Source organism: Capronia coronata, assembly GCF_000585585.1.
Source record: "Capronia coronata CBS 617.96 chromosome Unknown acBCG-supercont1.3, whole genome shotgun sequence".
NCBI lineage: Eukaryota > Fungi > Ascomycota > Eurotiomycetes > Chaetothyriales > Herpotrichiellaceae > Capronia > Capronia coronata.
In genome coordinates, this window is record NW_006912895.1 from 800,381 (window position 1) to 818,567 (window position 18,187).

At 49.8% G+C, this 18,187-nt stretch overlaps 6 protein-coding genes across 6 annotated transcripts; 4 read left to right on the forward strand and 2 right to left on the reverse strand.

Annotated features, from left to right (window-relative positions):
* Positions 1 to 815: 815 nt before the first annotated feature.
* On the forward strand, positions 816 to 1,841 carry A1O1_03585 (uracil phosphoribosyltransferase; the record flags this gene model as incomplete). The annotated part of the gene is made up of 5 exons (XM_007724486.1): positions 816 to 993; positions 1,067 to 1,214; positions 1,313 to 1,413; positions 1,507 to 1,711; positions 1,784 to 1,841. The coding sequence occupies 5 exons, from the start codon at positions 816 to 818 to the stop codon at positions 1,839 to 1,841; spliced, it is 690 nt and encodes a 229-aa protein (XP_007722676.1).
* A 3,773-nt stretch (positions 1,842 to 5,614) lies between these two features.
* A1O1_03586 (uncharacterized protein) lies at positions 5,615 to 6,679 on the forward strand (the record flags this gene model as incomplete). Its single annotated transcript, XM_007724487.1, has 2 exons — positions 5,615 to 5,685; positions 5,740 to 6,679. The coding sequence occupies 2 exons, from the start codon at positions 5,615 to 5,617 to the stop codon at positions 6,677 to 6,679; spliced, it is 1,011 nt and encodes a 336-aa protein (XP_007722677.1).
* Positions 6,680 to 7,781: 1,102 nt separating this feature from the next.
* A1O1_03587 (uncharacterized protein) lies at positions 7,782 to 8,651 on the forward strand (the record flags this gene model as incomplete). The annotated part of the gene is made up of 1 exon (XM_007724488.1): positions 7,782 to 8,651. One exon carries the CDS (start codon positions 7,782 to 7,784, stop codon positions 8,649 to 8,651), a length of 870 nt encoding a protein of 289 aa, XP_007722678.1.
* A 563-nt stretch (positions 8,652 to 9,214) lies between these two features.
* Positions 9,215 to 10,682, reverse strand: A1O1_03588 (branched-chain amino acid aminotransferase; the record flags this gene model as incomplete). The annotated part of the gene is made up of 4 exons (XM_007724489.1): positions 9,215 to 9,406; positions 9,499 to 9,879; positions 9,951 to 10,334; positions 10,398 to 10,682. 4 exons carry the CDS (start codon positions 10,680 to 10,682, stop codon positions 9,215 to 9,217), a joined length of 1,242 nt encoding a protein of 413 aa, XP_007722679.1.
* A 649-nt stretch (positions 10,683 to 11,331) lies between these two features.
* A1O1_03589 (uncharacterized protein) lies at positions 11,332 to 15,287 on the reverse strand (the record flags this gene model as incomplete). Its single annotated transcript, XM_007724490.1, has 3 exons — positions 11,332 to 12,890; positions 12,943 to 13,116; positions 13,166 to 15,287. 3 exons carry the CDS (start codon positions 15,285 to 15,287, stop codon positions 11,332 to 11,334), a joined length of 3,855 nt encoding a protein of 1,284 aa, XP_007722680.1.
* A 1,056-nt stretch (positions 15,288 to 16,343) lies between these two features.
* A1O1_03590 (uncharacterized protein) lies at positions 16,344 to 18,118 on the forward strand (the record flags this gene model as incomplete). Its single annotated transcript, XM_007724491.1, has 6 exons — positions 16,344 to 16,587; positions 16,644 to 16,727; positions 16,779 to 17,050; positions 17,108 to 17,465; positions 17,520 to 17,989; positions 18,044 to 18,118. 6 exons carry the CDS (start codon positions 16,344 to 16,346, stop codon positions 18,116 to 18,118), a joined length of 1,503 nt encoding a protein of 500 aa, XP_007722681.1.
* Between the last annotated feature and the right edge of the window lie 69 nt (positions 18,119 to 18,187).

The window sequence follows — 18,187 nt, forward strand, 5'->3', positions numbered from 1 at the left end:
AAAAGAGTGAACTCGATCCGGCCCCGTTGCAGGGAACCTTTCTGTCGGAGGCCATGGCCGCTATGTCCTTGCCGCGCAGATATATCGTGGCAATCTGGCGATTTTCACAGAAACTATGGACCGGCTGCTACGGATTGCAGCCAAACCTCGCGATGATGGGGCTTTATTGGGAATGTCGCGCTATGCCTGGTGAGCCCCAGTAGGTGAAGATGCAGCAACAAAGGCGGCATCAGGCTAGGGCCTGGAATCATGTGGGGGAGTATCAACCATTATCCTCGTTATCTGTTATCTGTCTTATCCGATAACAGGCGTCTTGGGTGCTGAAGCGGCTGAGCCCTTGTGCCCCCACAACGATGATCGATAATCACGGAGTCCTCTCATGCCCCAAGTACCAGTCCCCACTCGTGTGGTAGTGGTATCTAAACCCTTGCTACCTACTATCGTGGCTTGCCTGTGGAGATCGGAAGGCCTGCTGCCATCAGATATGCGAATCCGCCACCATGGTCTAACGTCTCCGGGGATTTGCGACGAAGATGGAGGTCGGCGCCGCCGCTTCGACCTTGGCAACGTCAATTGAACGCCAGATGGAGATGAGACCTCAATCACCTCACCAATACGGCTTGACTGCTTGACCATTCAAACTATGTCTCCGTCTCTTCACACCCTCGTGGTCTAAGAGAAGGACACGGAAAGAAGCTCAGTTGCTTACCCTTTGCTCTCAGTCTGCCACCGAGTTTCTACTGCCGGCAAACAACATTCCCGGCACCAGCTGGCATTTGTGGACAGTACACATCCTTCACTGGCCCTCGAACACCATGGGTTCCCTCAACGGAACGAAGAACGTCGTTCTTCCTACGCAAAATGCTCAGGTCGTTGTGCTGTCACCCAACAAGCAGCTGCTGTGTGCCATGACAGTGCTGAGAGACCAAGAAACTGAAACGCCTGCATTCGTATCAGCATTTCAGCTAGTGGCTCATCAGCTCATGACTGCAGGTATGGACTTTCAGCCCCAAATCCCGGTCACTACTACCTAGTATATATCTGACCGAGTCGTTGTTGTCTTCAGCCCTCGACTTGGTTCCCACCGAAAGCCTGGTCGTCATTACGCCGACCAAAAGTGTTTACCGTGGAATGAGGCCGACGCGACGGGTGTGCGGAATCAGCATTCTTCGCGCAGGAGCGAGCATGGAAGACTCGCTTCGGCAGTCGTATAGGTGTGTGGCCCCTTCTTATTGAACAAAGCCCTGCGGAAAAGGAGAGACACACCTCGCCGCTACGTACTACCCAGCACTAACATGACACCCAAATATAGCGGACCGCTCAGCTTTGGCAAGATCTTGATCCAGCGCGATGAGGAGACGTGTCTGCCAACTCATCTCTACTCCAAATTCCCCAAGGACATAGCCAATCGATGTAAGTCCATGGGAAACGCCTGATCGAGGTACCCTTCGTGGATGTGTTCGAGTCAATTGCTGACTGTGAGATCCGTTATTTTTGGCTACTTAGTTGTTCTGATATTGGAGCCAATGCTAGCCACTGGAGGCTCGGCGAGCAAGGCAATCGACCTGATCCTTGAAGCGGGAGTTCCAGAACAAGACATCGTCTTTGTCAACGTCATGGCGTCTCGAAAAGGCATCGAAGTCCTCACTCGGCAGTTTCCCAGATTAAAAATCGTCACCGCCGCCGTGGACGATGATCTTACAGCATCTGGGTACGTGCCTAATTCAAATCCTGCCAGACAGCTAGGAAACTGAGTATGGATTTGCTGATCGAACGTTTACAGGCATATCGCTCCTGGGTTAGGGGATTTTGGAGACCGATATTATGGAACAGCAGACTGAGAACCGTTGGCGTTTTCTCGTCTCTGGCACCTCTTATACTGCCAGTGCCTAGGCTCGACCTGTTGCTTTGGCAGAGAACAGAACTGGACCCAATATTGCCAGTGTTCAAGACACGTCTTACTGTCTGTATTCAGTTTCCGGCAAATGGACATATCTGGCTCAACCACCCGAAAATACACCTTTAGAACTGGGTTGAGAGGTTCTCTGTCGTCTGGCAACTCAAAGGGCCGCAGAAAAAGCCCCTGTCGACTCTAAGAGCAGTACCCGGAATTTACCTCCTACCATCAAACAACCCTTTTGGACTCTGAAATGGGCATATCGAAGAGTTCCCACGCAATAGAGAGCTGGCTGGACTCCTCCACGTGTTATACTACGAGTTCGACTTCCCGGAACGTCTACCTAAGCTCCCCGGTTCTTTTGAGGTACTAAGTACTACTTATACTACGGAAAATCTACTTATTTCCACCCTTCAAAGATCGAAACATTTTCCTTATCCACACCTAGTCGATCCTAGATTGATCCTAGATCGAAATTCGGCCTAATCGAACCCAGATCGAAGCCTTATCGAACCTACTAGATCGAGGATTTTACTATATAATACTCTTACCTAAATAGTTAGTACTTGCTACTAAGTAGTACTAAATAGTAAGTATAGGATTACTAGTAGAGAGCGATTGAGATAGATAGATTAATAGATACCTACTACTAAGTACCTATTTAGTCAAGTACTGTACCTACCTAGTTTTCAGATAGAATTTTTAGGATCTATCTTCTTATACTAGGTACTTACCTAGTAGGTACCTAGTACCTATTAACTAGTACTATAGTTTAATCTATTAGAACTAGATTAAAACTAGATTAAAACTAGATTAAAACTATAGGTAGGTACTAGATAGTACCTAGATATTAAATACCTCCCTATAAAGTAATTAAACCTATAGCTAGGTAGATGTCGAAACCGTATTAAATCCGTATCGGAGCCGTCTTAAAGCCGTCTCGAAGCGGTAGTATTAAAGCCGAATCAAACTCGTATCGAAGCTAAATCGTACTCGTATCGACCTCGTATTAAACCCGTCTTAAACCCGTCTTAATGCCGTATCGAAGCTCAATCGAAGCTAAATCGAACCCGTCTCGAACCCGTCTCGAAACCGTATCGAAGCTAAATCGAAGCTAAATTAAACTCGTATCGAACTCGTATCGAACTCGTCTCGAAACCGTCTCGAAACCGATTTAAGACTAGAGAATTCTTAGGTAATTTATAGGATAGAAGCTTCTCTAAGAAGCTTCCTATATACTAGGTAGTACCTACTACGTAGGATCTATAGGTAGGTATAGATCCTAGTCTAGGGGGTGGGCATAGTTAGTACCTACTTAGCTGCTAAACCGGGATTATCAATATCGAACAAAGAGGATTACACCGGCAAAGTCGTATTTTCTATGTCCTGTGCAGGAAGAACACCGTATTTACACTACTATCTTGGGCACCTCTTGAGCTACCTAGGCCTCCTTACCTAGTAGGTACTAGTATACTTATAACACTAAATCTACGGTACTAAGTACTATCGAGACGTCTGGGTAGTACTACTTAGAATACTACCTGGTATAAGTAGGTAGTACTAAGTACTAGTAGTCTACATGACTCTTGCACTGGCAAACAATCAGTCCGTCCCTAAAACTTGCAGCATGACTGGTAAGTTTGTGGACGCTTCCACTGCGCTATTTGTGGTGCCTCGATAAGTATATAACGCGATGTTTGGTTCACAACATCCGGTTTGGGATATTTGGTTCAGGCTACTAAGTAGTACTAGTAGTAGTAGGTATTCCGTCCACATCCAAGTTTTCTGTCCTCCTGCGCCACCGATGCAGTCGTGGTGCGAGTTGCCGCCCACGACGACAATAAAGTGAAGAGGAGGAAGCCAAAGAGAATTCGGTGAGATTTCTAGAGATCACGACGCCCGCTCGTGTCATAATGGCTCGGAAGTCTTCTATGTGTGATCACGTATTCGAGGTCGTATTTCTCAAAAACATCCGACCAGGCATTTGAAATGGCAGAAAGTGAACCGATCCGAGTCGCCGGGCAGCTCAAACAGCCAATGTAGTTGCAGCCTTTCCTGTAACAGAGCCTTGAATTGCTTGCATTGGGTGACGGCAAGGAGATCCGTGTTTTCAGGCAGCTCGAGATATCGGCTCACCCACTCTTGCGCGGCTGTGAGTGTGCGGTTCTTCCAAGACTTTGTACTAGTAGCTTCGTTTGACTGCTATGACTGCCAGCCTGATCCCAAAGATAGTTGGTTTGGTGCAGTGCTGTCGCGGGTTCCGGCGAGGAATTGGGAGTTGCAAGCTGCCATGTTGTCATTGTCGATAACAAGAGTAAATATTTCCCATCCACTCTGTGCACTAGTAGTATCTCCAGCTTCAGCGTCTCACTAGGACAAAACAAGTACTTACTAAGTAGTACTTAATTAGTAAGTAGTGGACGGTTGGGCCACGATATCGCTAACTCATATCATCGGCGGGAAATTTGCAGATCCGGTGCACTGTCGCCCAGGGGAGCACCCTGGTAAAAAGACTTCAATCCTATGCATACATTGTGCAGTGCCTAGAGATTCTGGACCTGTACTACTTAGAGTTAATATCTTGACATATAGTAAGTACCCGGGAGTCCACCCGATTCATGGCATGCACGTATGTTAGTAGGTACTTACTAACAAGTAGGTAATAGTACTTGTAGTACCGTGGTCTTCACTCGTGGCCAATACCTACTTAGTATTTGGCACAGCCTCTGGTGGCACGAGGCTCCTTCTTCTACTCGGACAGTGCCCGGTAAGTAAGTACTACCTAGTAGGTACCTGGCTCCGTGATGCAAACGGTCTTAACTCGAATCACAGTAGCCAGGCACCTGAGGTCGGCAGAGCGTACTAAGTAGGACACGCTGTGATTCTGCGTTGGGGAGTACTACTTACTAAGTAAGTACTCACTTAGTACTTACTCACTGCAGAGGCACTGTAATGGAAAAGGGCAGGGACAGGATAGGCAAGAACAGCTCACTTTAGTAGTGCAGTAAGCGCTACTACTACTTAGTACTGTAGTGAGTACTACTAGTACGTACTTACCAAGTAAGTACTTGGTATCTCAGCAGTCTTTTCTTTGTGAACAGACTGTTCTGGGCTGTCATAACCTGGTGCATTGCAATGCTGTAGGTAGCACTATACTACGGACGTACTTGTATCAGTGATTGAAGTACTCATTTCGAGCGTGGAGCGTGGAGCGTGGAGCGTGGAGCCTGTATGGACTGCGGTTGATCAGAGCTGACCGGGTGTGTGGCGAGATGTGCTTCTCTTTATTACAGTACTTACACTATAAGAATCATCCCCAAATCCCACTTACGGTCTGCCGGCCAAATGTCCACGAGCCATATGTACCTGCTGTGTCTTCGGAAGTCCGACGGATATAGATAAGTAAACAGTCCTCCGTCCGAGTCGGCTAAACACCGGCCTCCTCTACCCCATTAAACCCCTCGGTGGAGGTCGTTGGGTACTGGCGAAAGGAGCCCATTCGGCCAAGTCCTTTCTGTCAGATAAGACTACATACCTAAGTAGGTACTTAGTAAGTACTGTAGGTATATTAGCTGAAGGACCGCCCTTTGGCTCCCACCATCTGCACTTCTGCTGCCAGGACAAGAAACAGTACTACTACCTACCTACTACAACTTGTCTCTAGTACATCTCGACTCCTCGTCAGTCTACAACCCTCCCGAAATCCACATCGCAACCATGGCTCCTATCGCCATCAGTCCGCAGACCTCACCAAAGATCAAGCCGGCGGCCATCCCCGATATCATCAGGTGCGTTGTTTCCCGTCCCTTGCTTGTTTAGTCATCAGACTCACAGATTGATAGTCCCAAATATCAAGATTGGAGGGCCAACCTTCAGAAGGATGGATATGTCGTGCTCAAAGGGGTAGTTCCTCGTGATAGAGCGGTCGCAATTCAGGAAAAAGCATATGACTGGCTAAAGTCATTTGGGACCGATCTCGACTTTGAAAACCCCGACACATGGATTGGCAAGAATTTGCCAGTGCAGAGCAAGATCAACACCTTTACCGGGTACGGGGTCGCCCATGAGAAATTCATGTGGGACGCTCGTATGGAGCCCGGCGTCCTGGAAGCCTTTGAACTGCTCTGGGGTACCAAAGAGTTGCTGGTCAGCTTTGACTCCTTGAACATCACATTTCCTAACAGGAAAGATGTCCCGAGAAAAGCGGCATGGGAGCACATCGACCAGAGCCCCCTGCGACGAGGCATACATTGTGTGCAAGGTATCATCGTCCTGTCGCCATCCGGCCCCGAGGATGGAGGGCTGGTTGTGTACCCCGGGTCCCATGCCCTCAATGACGAGTTCTTCGACACAACGACTGATAAGTCCACATGGACCGCAAAGGATTGGTACGGGTTTAACAAGGAGCAACTCGCGTGGTTCAAGGCCAAGGGGATCGAACCACGTAAGGTGTGCGCAGACGTCGGCGACCTAATTCTCTGGGATAGTCGGACAATCCACTACGGCTCCGAGCCCACCGAGAAGAGCAACCAGATCCGCACCGCCATATATGCCGCATACACACCCGCAAGAATGGCAAGCGAGGACCAGTTGAGACTGAAGGCCCAGTGCTTCTCCAAGTACGCAGGCACTACACACTGGCCACACGACAACATTGTCGAAAGAGATACACAGTCATACCTGGAGGACGGTACCAGAGACCCTCGCGACCGGGATGCACCACTTGAACTTCCGGAAAAGACGGACAAGCTGTTGAAGTTGGCTGGTGTCAAGCCATACTAGATATCGGCTGTAGATGGAATCTGGCACACGGCGAGCGCGCCTGCCGCTTGTTGGTCCAATCTCCCAGATCTCAGAGATACTAACTGAAGACAGCCGAGAAGGTAGATATGAGTTGTGTACGTACATAGTAGTAGTATGAATTTGACGATCGTTATCCTTGGTTAGCAACGTTATACTCCACCATTACAATGTTTGCAAGCCGTTCTCATTCAACATAACTTTGACATTACAAGAGTGCTGAACGAGGAGTTAGAGAGAGGCCTGGCCAATGACCGAATGGCTCGTGTCACGTCACGCAGGGGTAGAACCGACCAGCAGTATACTATGCCAGAGGACAAGGCTAGAGCCTGTTTGCTCGCTTGTCTCTCTTCCAATACGATTTGGATGGCCAATGCAATATCCAAATCAGCGTTACCCAAGACGCAACATGTAGAAATGGCTCATCACAAGTGTATGCATGACTGATGACTCCCGTCAGAGCGCCGGTCACCGTTATGGTCTGACAGTGATCGTATGCACCTGTCGGTAACCCTGTGTTCAGATCCTCGAAACGTCTCATGAGCCGGTTCCAACAAGGCCATCCCGGCGAGTGTTATTTCGGGTCTCGTGAGGTCTGGACTGTTTACATGTAGATAAGGCATCGGGATCAGTTGCTCCTAGACTTTAGATAAGGAGTCGGAGGCCCGACTCCTAGCGTGAAGCCGTATGCCACTTCACTTCCGACTAATTCCCCGAACCTCCATACAATACTGTTGTATACAAGGACGACAATGGTCAACTTTTGAGCCAATCCTGCACCTGCTCAGCCTCGTGCTTGTCAAGGCGTCAACTGCACAGGGTTGCAGAACCTCCAACAACGTTGAAAATGTGTAGACCATCCTCCCACCGCTGTAGTGGGTGCTACTTATACGTGTTATGTCTCGCGCTTCACCAGAAGTGGTAATTCTGAACGACCAAGCAGAGCCTCGAGACTCCACTCGTTCCATAGTGCAATGGCAAACACATCAACTGTTGATGAGCTGTCAATATGTATGTATACTTACACATAGATGGTCATTGTTGTCCCCGAATCCAGACCACCAGGCTGGCCTCCTCGACGATGATGAAACCGAAAATCCTGGTCATTGGCTCACCACTGGCAGTCATCTCACAGGCTGAATGGGTTTTGTTTTCTTCTCGATACGAGGTAATTGAATACGCTTTTGCGACTCATGATGATTTCATCAGCTCAATGAAAAGTGGTGAATGCTTTACCATCGACGGTATCATGAGAGTCGGCATCAACCTGCCATCCGGAGCAGTAAAGATTGGCCAAGGCTGGACGAGGAAGTTCCTGGATTGTTTCCCGCCTTCACTGAGAGTCATTGTCAACTTCGGACATGGCTTTGAGCAGGAGGACATCGAGGGTCTTGCTTCGAGATCAATTAAATTCTACAACACCACTGGTGGCGCCGAGGCCACCGCGACGATAGGAATCTACTTGATCATCTCGGCGTTTCGCAAACTCAGTATCTACGAACGAATGGTTCGCAACAACGAGTTCCTTCCGGCTCTGAGGGATTCGGCCCACAGCTCCCGAGATCCATGTGGTAAGAGTCTGGGGATAGTGGGAATGGGCGTCATCGGACAAGTGGTGGCGAAGCAGGTCGCTGCGTTGAACATGCAAATCCATTGTCTCAACAGGAAAAGCTCGAGAGAAACCTTGAACGACAGCAAAACCCAACTACCGCCGATGACTCTACACGACACCCTTGAGTCGCTATTGCAGGTGGTGGACTGTGTCATCTTGACATGCAGCTACTCGAAATCCACTCATCATCTGCTCGGCAATGAAGCCTTCTTCAAGATGAAACCGGGTATGGTAGTGGTCAACATCGCCAGAGGCAAATGTATCGACGAGGAGGCGTTGTGCAGAGCATTGGAGACCGGAGTTGTTTCTGCTGCGGGACTGGATGTATATGAGAATGAGTAAGTCTCCTGTCTTTGTGAACTTCCTCAGACTGTCGCATACAGCGTCAATATCCCCCGGCTAACGTGAGATGATCATGGATCCAGACCTTACATTAATCCAAAGTTATTACAATACGACCAGGTCACTTTACTACCGCATGTGGGAGGGTTGACTTTCGATTCAATGAGGGTGAGTTGTGCCTTTAGCCAAATTGACAGCCGTATCAATGTTTGAAGACGGTGTGCTAATGAGTGCCTCCTGCAGAAGCATGCATTGATATGTATGAACAAGATAGATGAGTTTTTTAACACCGATAAGGCGGTCTAGCCTCCAGGACCTAAAAATATTGGAGATGCACCGAGTCATGATGATATCCTCTTGCATTACCGTGCGTATGTCTACTTGAATAGCCCTGTCGTTTCGTTCGCTCTGCAGCACATGGAAAAGAGGATCGAGGTGAACCTACACCAGCGCGGTAGAAACAGACGTTTGTCTGTTAGAGCCCATCAACATGCATTCTCCTTTCTGTTCCTGGTAAGAAGCACCAACAAGGCTAACTTTCTCGTCTCCTTCAGCAGGTCTTCCTAACTGACCTTCTCCTCGATTACATACGCCCAGGGGTGGTCGACTTTTCCATATATGATATCCTCCAACCAGCCTTTGAGACGTGACGAGTAATGGGACACGGGAGCCTCCAGCCCTGTTTCTGTCACCTGCATGGGAAACTCAATGTCTTGCTGTTTATGGCGAATCATGGCCACTGGAGAGATGAACATCTGTGTGAAAGATACCGAGTCAGCAATGCCACCAATATAGTCCACAAAAGATGTCCAAGGAAGGTGCACATGAAAGAAGAGGCGAGACAGACCGCTGTACCAGAAACAAACGCCTCGATAAGTCTTCCCTCGACACTCACATCGAGCATCTCCGCCACGGTGAATGCTCTTTCGACCACTTTCAGAGGTTTGAGGTCCCCCAGCACGTCCGGGTCAGCACTGGCTGTCAATCTCTCCCTCGCCAGCGCCAAGACGCTCCTTCGAGTGATTCCATCCAATATGACTTTCGTATCGAGGGAGCTCGTGACAAGTTCAATCTCGTTAGATGTTTTGGCTCGCCAGATCACGAAGAAGTTGCTGGCTCCAGCTTCGGTGACCAGCTTGTCTTCCCCGAACAGCCATAATGTCTGACTACAGCCTGCTTCACGAGCTTGGGCTTGGGCGGTCATGGCCGGACCGTAGTTTGCACCGACCTATAGACACAAGTCATGTTAATGGACAGAAAACCCATAATTACCCGGAACACATTCTATAACACACACACCTTTGCATATCCAAACCCACCGGGCCACGCTCGGATCTGTTCAGGATCGCTGGCAAGCAACTTGATTCCTGGAGAGACCTTCGCACTGCTGCTCTGAGGAAATAAAGCCGCGAACAGGAAGAACAGGGCCTCCCTTGGTCTCTGGATTCCAAGGGCGGATCCACTTCCGATCATTGTCGGTCGAACATAAAGATTCGACCCCGGATCGGGGAGCCAGCGCGGACATTCAAGAGCCAGAAATGTGGTGATGACGCTCAATAGCTCGACTGAGTCGAAATCCGGGAGGCATACTCGGTCGTTCGAGATCCTCATGCGTTCACAGTTGAGTCGGGGTCGAAAGAGACGCAGTTTACCATCGTAGCCTCGGTACGCTTTCATGCCTTCCTACGAAACAAGAGAGAATCAGCTTTTCTAGAATATGCATGTTCTATCGCTAAGCGGACGTACAAATGACTCGGTGGCATAGTGCAACACGCTCGCCGTGGGTTCAAGGGCAATCTTGCTGTAGGGGCTGATCTGAGGTGCTTCCCATCCCGAGTCGGCCGTCCATCGAATTGTCAAGATATGAGCGGTCGTTGCATTCTGGGAGAGCCGCACAGGATCCTGAGGTCCTGGAACTCGTTGTTGTTCAGACTCTGGCACGAGATTTTTGATCATGACTGAGGCATCGAGTCCTCGTGGCCCTGCGGTTCTCAGGATCGTGGATTGGGAGTTTTTGACTTCGGTTGCCATTGTCTTTGTTGCGGCTGGACGGGACTGGGAGGACTGAACAGTGTACACTGATTCCTTGATGCTTCCAAACTTTCAATCAGGGTATAGCGCTTCCAAATATAGTTCAAACCCTGAAAATTGGTCCCCAGTGTGTATAGAGATGGCTCGAGACACAACACTTGGCCTACAGCTCTCTCCACTTCAGGTGAGACCAGGCTCCTCACTAGCTTTTGCCAGGAAGAGATGCAGTATCGCCTGATTGGGAAACTCAGTACGAGGCGAACCAATCCACTCGTCCGAGGCTGGTAAACTTCTGAGCCCTGTTCTAGTCCACGTGTTCTTTGGATTCTGTGATTTAGTAGCCGATATTGCCATTGGGTTGGATCAGGCCACTGCAATCATCTTGGGAATTCGGGATCCTACCATTTACGGATGAGATACGGCGTCTGCGTACACTATGGGCTTGGAGCCATGTATGACCTTTCACACCGAGTGAGCTAATATGGCGGTCACACGAGGAACCAAGATACAGACACGCAGGATGCAGAAGAGACTAGATCAGCCAGAAACTGTGTCTCGGTGTTTCCTGGGACTTTGAGGGCTCGACCCAGAAAATCCAATTGTGTCTAATCAATGCATATTTTCTGTATTCACTCGGATTGCCCGATGACTATCCCACCAGATCATTTGCCTTGACAGTCTGCTGGCAAAGCATACTGTAGAATTCACCTCTTCTGGACTCGACCAAGTCTCTTGGAACCCCAGCTTCAACTATTCTTCCTTCTTTTAGCACAACCACCTTGTCAAAGTCCAATACCGTTTTGAGTCTGTGGGCAATGGCTATGATGGTGCAGTCACGCAGATTCTGGCGGATGAGTGCTTGTATGCGTTCTTCGGAAATAGGATCGAGGTTGGCTGTGGCTTCATCGATAACCACAACCTTTGACTGCGCTGCCATTGCACGAGCGAGAGAGATAAGTTGTCGTTGACCCTGAGAGAAGTTCTCGCCCCCGGACGTGACGTGATAGTCAAGGGTGAGTGGAGTACTAACGTCCGATGCCGACTGCACCTTGACTTGCTGGAGGATGGAATTCAGGGTGGCGTCGTCTTGTTGGCCGCACAGATCCATGTTGAACCTCAACGTACCCTCAAAGATTGCCGGGTTCTGAGGAATCAGGCTGATGCGTCGCCGCAGCAGGTCGGCCTCGATATGCTCGATGCCCACACCGTCAATCTTGATCGAGCCCGAATATTTGGTGGTGAGCCGCAACATGCTGAGAGCGAGGGAGCTTTTCCCGCTTCCCGTCCTCCCCACAAGAGCGACACACTCACCAGCCTCGACTTCAAGACTAGCCCCCTTCAGCACTGCTTGTCCATCAAGCGCGTAGCCGACGGTAAGATCTTGTATGCTGACCTTGCCTCGATGAGGCCATCCTTTCCCGACAGGGTGATCGGGGTTTCCCCTTCTATCTTCTTGGAGCACGTCGTGGATGTAGTCTTCGATGCGCTGAAGACTGTTCATTTCCACCTCCAAAAGAGTCGAGAGATATGTCAAGTAGAGGAGCGCCGTGCAAAGGGACGTTGAGGTCGTCAAGCTGAAACCAACGATGGATGGGTCGGATCCGGCGTGTGAGTATGCCAGGATAGCCGCGGAGAATGCGGTCAACGACGTGCACATGTCCATCCGCACGGCTAGCCATCGCTGACAGTCACTGACTGCCTGCCATGCTCGGACATGCTGCTCGACTTGTTTTTGAAAGCGCACCCTCGAGGCCAATTCTGCCCGAAACGCACGTACTGTGGTCAATCCAGAAGCAGTCTCGGTGATGTTGTGAAAGAGAGCCGACAGGCTTATGGCGTAGAGTCTTTTGGACGCCGTGAATGCGTACATATACCGCTTCCCGATGAAAATTGCCAGCGAGACAAATGTAACAGATGGTATAAGAAACGATGGGATCAGGAATGATACCGTCAGAATGCGGAACCCAATTGACAAGTATGTTTCGAGAACCGGGCGGAGAGCCGAGATCAATGTATCGTCAAGAGAAACCATGTCTGACACGAATCTGTTGATAATCTGCCCGGCAGGTGTTGTCACGAGCCATCCATATGTTGCTCCAAATATGGTATTGAGAAGCTGGGTGTGCTCGCGGCGACCAACCTTCCAGGCTCCTCTATACACCAAAAGTAGCGAGGCTGCGGTAATGAACACTCGGCAAGTCCCCAGCCCTAAATACACGTCAGTCATGCTTAGCATATCACCTCTAGTTCATTGACGCACCGCTGTAAATTCCAAGATAGACACCATCTCGGACCTTTGTGGTCTTGTTGTACGACTGAGACCAGAGGGAAATACAGAATGGGAGACCAATGTCGATGGCTTGGGCAGCTATGATAACCACAGCTGTGACCAGGATATAGAGCCAGTGGCCGAACATCCGAATGTACCTGAATACTTCTGAAGTGTGAGCTATCGCCCTTCGTATCTATTCGGTCTTGCTTACCATAGGCTTGCCCGATAAGCCCATCACGGATCTGTTCTGACTTGTCTGCACCCCGTATCATGTTTGCATTAGTACCTTCTCCAATCAGGAATGCCTCTTCTGATGGATCGACGTCGAGGAGAGAGGCATCCACGTCTTCCAGCGAGCCGGGTACTGAACTCTCAGGCTCGGACATTGCTTTTGCGCGGATGCTGACAGTCGGTGCATGGCCTGACTCGTCTTGCACTTTTCGATGCCAGATCTCTCGAATCCGTCCATGCTCTGTGTATACTATCGTATCAGCCACCTCAAGACACATAGGTGAATCTGTGACCAGAATCACTGTTCTGTCTTTGAGAATCTGGCCTAGGATGCACTTGTCAGTCACCCATCGGGCCGTGATAGCATCCAAAGCTGACAAAACATCGTCGAGAATGATCGTTTCAGTGTTGGCGTACACGGCCCGCGCCAGATTGACTCTTTGACGCTGTCCACCGGAAATGCCAGTGCCTCCCTCGCCCACATCGGTCATGTCACCGTCCTCCATGATCGCCAGATCCACGTCGAGACCGCAAACACGAAGTGTCTCCGCATAACGGTCTGGCATCCATGGAGAGTTGAAAATGATATTGTCCCGAATCGTTCCACTGTGGAGCCAAGGTCTTTGTGGCACATATGAAATGGAGCTGAAGGAGCTGATATCAATCGCGAGATCTTCCATGTCGCCAGACTCCCGGGACAGTAAATTTTGGAGCAGTGTGCTCTTTCCGGACCTGTGAATACTTAGCAAAGTCAGGGCTACGGAGGACGACATATGATACCCTGTCTCGCCGGATATTATATTCAAGCCTCCTTTTGTGAGCAAAGACGCTGCTGACTCTCCGGATCGGTTGTCGAAGCGCTTGTTGCCGTCTGCATGTAACAGATTTTCCTTGGGCAAAGTCTCACCTCCCTCATTCTCGGCATCGTATACCAATTCGCCCGAATCGAGAAAGCTCGAGATCCTCTGCAAGCTCGTAATTGCTTGAGTGTATTGACTGGCTCCCACCACAGCCAGGTTCAGCATATTTTTGATGAGATTGAAAACAGCCACCATGACAAATGCGATATCAGCATCCAATTTCTTCCCACGCACGAGGGTGTGCAAACCAAGACATAGTGCCAGAGACACAACAACCAATCCTTCCGACGTACTTTCTGCTGCAGCTAGAATCTGGGCCTTGTTCCAAATTGCCTGTAGCTCCTGGTTTCTGATCTTCGAGATTTGGTCGATGAAAGGTTTCGCCTGTCCCAGCATGGTGATTGTTGTGATGGCTCGAATACTCTCGGTAATCTTTGCAATTCGACCATCGGAGTTATTCAATATGCAAGATTGAACGGCGCCAAGGGAGGTGCTGATAAGCTTGGAGAGAGGATATCGGGTGCACAGCAAGAGAGCGAGTCCTGGCAGATATGCCCATCCAACGGCATCGTAGAGCATGAGCGATGCCACAAGGAGCTGGACAGGGACCATGAACAGCGCCATCACCGTATATCGAAGGGTCGCCAGCTTGTCGATGTCCACCAAGACATGGTTTTGAATCCGGCCAATGTCAAGCGTCTTGCTCAATGGGCTGGCTAGCAGCCGCTCGTACACGGCTGAGATGATCATCGCCTTTAAATTGCCGATGCTGTGAGTGGACAGATACTCGAAAGTCTGCATACACAGGCCTCTGACAATCGGACCAATTCCAAACAAGAGGATCGCGAACCATGGCCGAAACAAAGCTCTTTCCGGGTCTTGGAGGTACAAAAGCAGCCATCGAAGCCCCATAGCGCCCATATACTCTGTGATTCCACAGAGCACCATCATCAGAGCCATGAGGATGAGCCGCCCACGGAGGAGCTTCCACAATGCATGACCAGTCGAACGGCCCTGGCTCCTCGCAGCAATAAAAGCTTCAAGCCAGAGGCTCGGTTCGCTGTGCGGTTTGGTCAGTGGGAGGCCATCAAGTCGAAGGTCACCGTTGCGTCTATAACCCTCTGACACAAATGGGCTCATGTATGAGTAGAACCACCATCTGGAAATGGGAGAACATCTCTCATAGGGATGCTTTCGTCGACCAGTGGTTTCGGAGTGAAATGGAGTCAAAGCTGCAACCATGACGGAGCTGATGGTTGCTGACACAATTTGAGCCTGTTCTAGTCGAGACTGCTCGCCCCAAGAAGCCTCCTTGAGTAGTATGAGGGGATAAATTTGCCGTGGAAGAGTTGAAACCACAAATATCGAGACCGCCACGAGAGTGGCTGTTCGGTATAGAAAGTGTCGATATCTCCGTGAGATGAGATAGTAGATTCTACAGAGACAGACTGTACACTAAAAGTGTCATGTCAGCGGTTTCCTCTTTCTCCGAGCAGAGCTTGACAAACCCAAGAAACAGCGTTGACGATTTGCTCTTGCTGGATGCCATCCCGGCTCCAGGCTCTCAGTACAGCAATCGCAACACATGCTACCGACAGCCCAAGGGACACAAGACCCCATAAAGCGCGATTTTTGCTCAAGGCGCCAGGTCTCTCTGCCTTGTAAGGGTGGATGTATCGGTACGTGAACACGCACACAAGAATCAAAAGCGGTGCGAACGATACAATTTGATTCGGGACAGAATATTGCCCATGTGCTTGCGCACCATGTTGCACGTTGATCTTCATTCGGTGGTAGACTTACATGTAGCCTTTCGACATCACCAAAATCGCAACCAGCAAGGCCCAGGACATGGGAAAGTAGTTTTTGTAACATATATTTTTCCCTCCGGTGGAGTCCCGCAAGGCTATAGCCTGGCCACACTACTCCCGAAGCCCGCAATCGGACCCTCATGGCCATGTGGACGATGTGGACACCTCCGAGGAAAAAAACGATGCAGTCACCCATTACGAGGTGAGCCCTTTTCGGGACAATCATGATTTGTGGTTAGTCGTTATAGCTGCAGGGAGGAAGAAGATGTCGTTCTGATATTCCCAATCGGGAAATTGGGTACGACTGGACCTAGCGCGTATTCGAGACCCACGGATGCTGCATGATGGTGTACAGACTATGCGGCTCGGATGAGAGAAATCACCCAAGGGGATGGGAGTAAATCATAAAGCAAAAAGAAAGAAAGGTCTGCAGTCACTTTCATCGGCGAGGATTGTCTGGGAGGTACAGTTGGTCTTGTAATCGAGAATGAAGTTCTTTTCCACTACACTTTGGCCCCTGGCCTTCCAGCTATTTCTCGGCCTCGAGGCCAATGCTAAGCCTGGCTTTGTCGGCGGTGTGAGCAGAGACTCGTCGCAGTATACTATTCTCACACACGATGAGTACCCTACATACTCGGTAAGAATCCGAGAGCAGCACGACGATGTATGTGAAGCGCATTCGCGTCAATACACCGGATGGCTAGATTTTGAAGGGAAACATATGTTCTTCTGTAAGCAGAAGCCACTCTCGATATAGACGTGTCTTTGCTGAATGCATCCGTCCCAGGGTACTTCGACAGCCAGAATGATCCGGTGAATGATCCATTAACCTTATGGTTGACCGGAGGACCTGGAGTCAGTAGCATGATCGGTGAGTGATGTGTCCACTATGCCTTTATGCTATACTCAGTGACTGACGAAGCAGGGTTGTTCCTCGAACTCGGGCCTTGTCGCATCAAGGAAAATGGCACCGGTGTCGACTACCACCCATATGCATGGACAAAGAACACTTCTATGATCTTCATTGATCAGCCTACCGGCACTGGTTTCTCCTACGCAGACGACGGTGTTGAGCTACCATCGGACTCGTTCATGTCTGCCGAGGATCTTTATATCTTTCTGTATACCTTTCTCACCAAGGTATTCCCGGAGAAGATGGAGGTCCCTTTCCACATCTCGGGAGAAAGCTATGGGGTGAGCATCACCTATGTCACGAGGTGCCCTTGATCGTGGCTAATCGACACTGAACAGGGTCATTATATACCAGCCCTCTCTGCTGAAATCCTCAAGCAAAACAAGATACACCCCCACCGACCACAGATACCTCTGCAGTCCGTATTGATCGGCAATGGCTTTGTGTCACCGATGGACACTACGTTTGGTTATTACGAGACTCTATGCACCACGAAGCCCGGCGTTGAAGCACCTGTATTCAACGAAACAAGGTGTACCATTATTGCCGAGACGTTGCCGCGCTGCCTCTATGTCCACGAGGCGTGCTACAAATACCCCGACGAGAAGTTGTGCAAGGCTGCAGATGAGATATGCATCAGTATCCGCGACCTCTATGACCAGGAGGCAGGGGCTGGATCAAGGGATCCATACGACAGTGAGTTGAAACAAATGCCTGTCGGATCTCCATCTCTAACCTGGCCCGCGTCAGTTACAAGAAAATGTGAAGTCGAGCATCTGTGTTACGATGGCGCCGTCGAAGTGGAAACCTATCTCAACCAGCCTCATATTCTCGAGAGCCTGGGGATACCCGATGTTCTGGGCAACTTCAGCATCGAATCTCCCCAGATTGTGGACAACTTCAAAAAGGGCAATGACCTCTATGCCAACACCATGGAACAGGTCAAATACACCTTGGAGAACGGTGTCGACGTGTTGATCTACAATGGGAATCTGGATCTGGCATGCAACACTGCTGGGAATCTGCGATGGACAAATGCATTGTCGTGGAACGGACAGGCACCTTTTAGCGCTCAGGACCTCAAGCCTTGGTACACCGCCGATGAAAAAGGCAACAAGGCCCAAGCAGGCTCGTTCAAGGAGGTGCTTGCCTACGCTACCCCAGAAGCATCGACCAAGAGACGGTTTGCATTTGTGACAGTAGACAAATCTGGTCATATGGTAAGTGGTTCGGCTACCTTCAATCTGGGTCGCGTACTGATTCGGATGCGTTAGGTTCCTCTGCAACAACCAGCGGTCAGTTTGGAGTTGTATAATCGCTGGATCTTTGGGAAGCCGATTGACCTGTAGATTCCGATCGTTGGTAGAAGGGTCTGGCTTGATGAATTGGCCTGACTTGGAAGAATTAAAGACAACGTC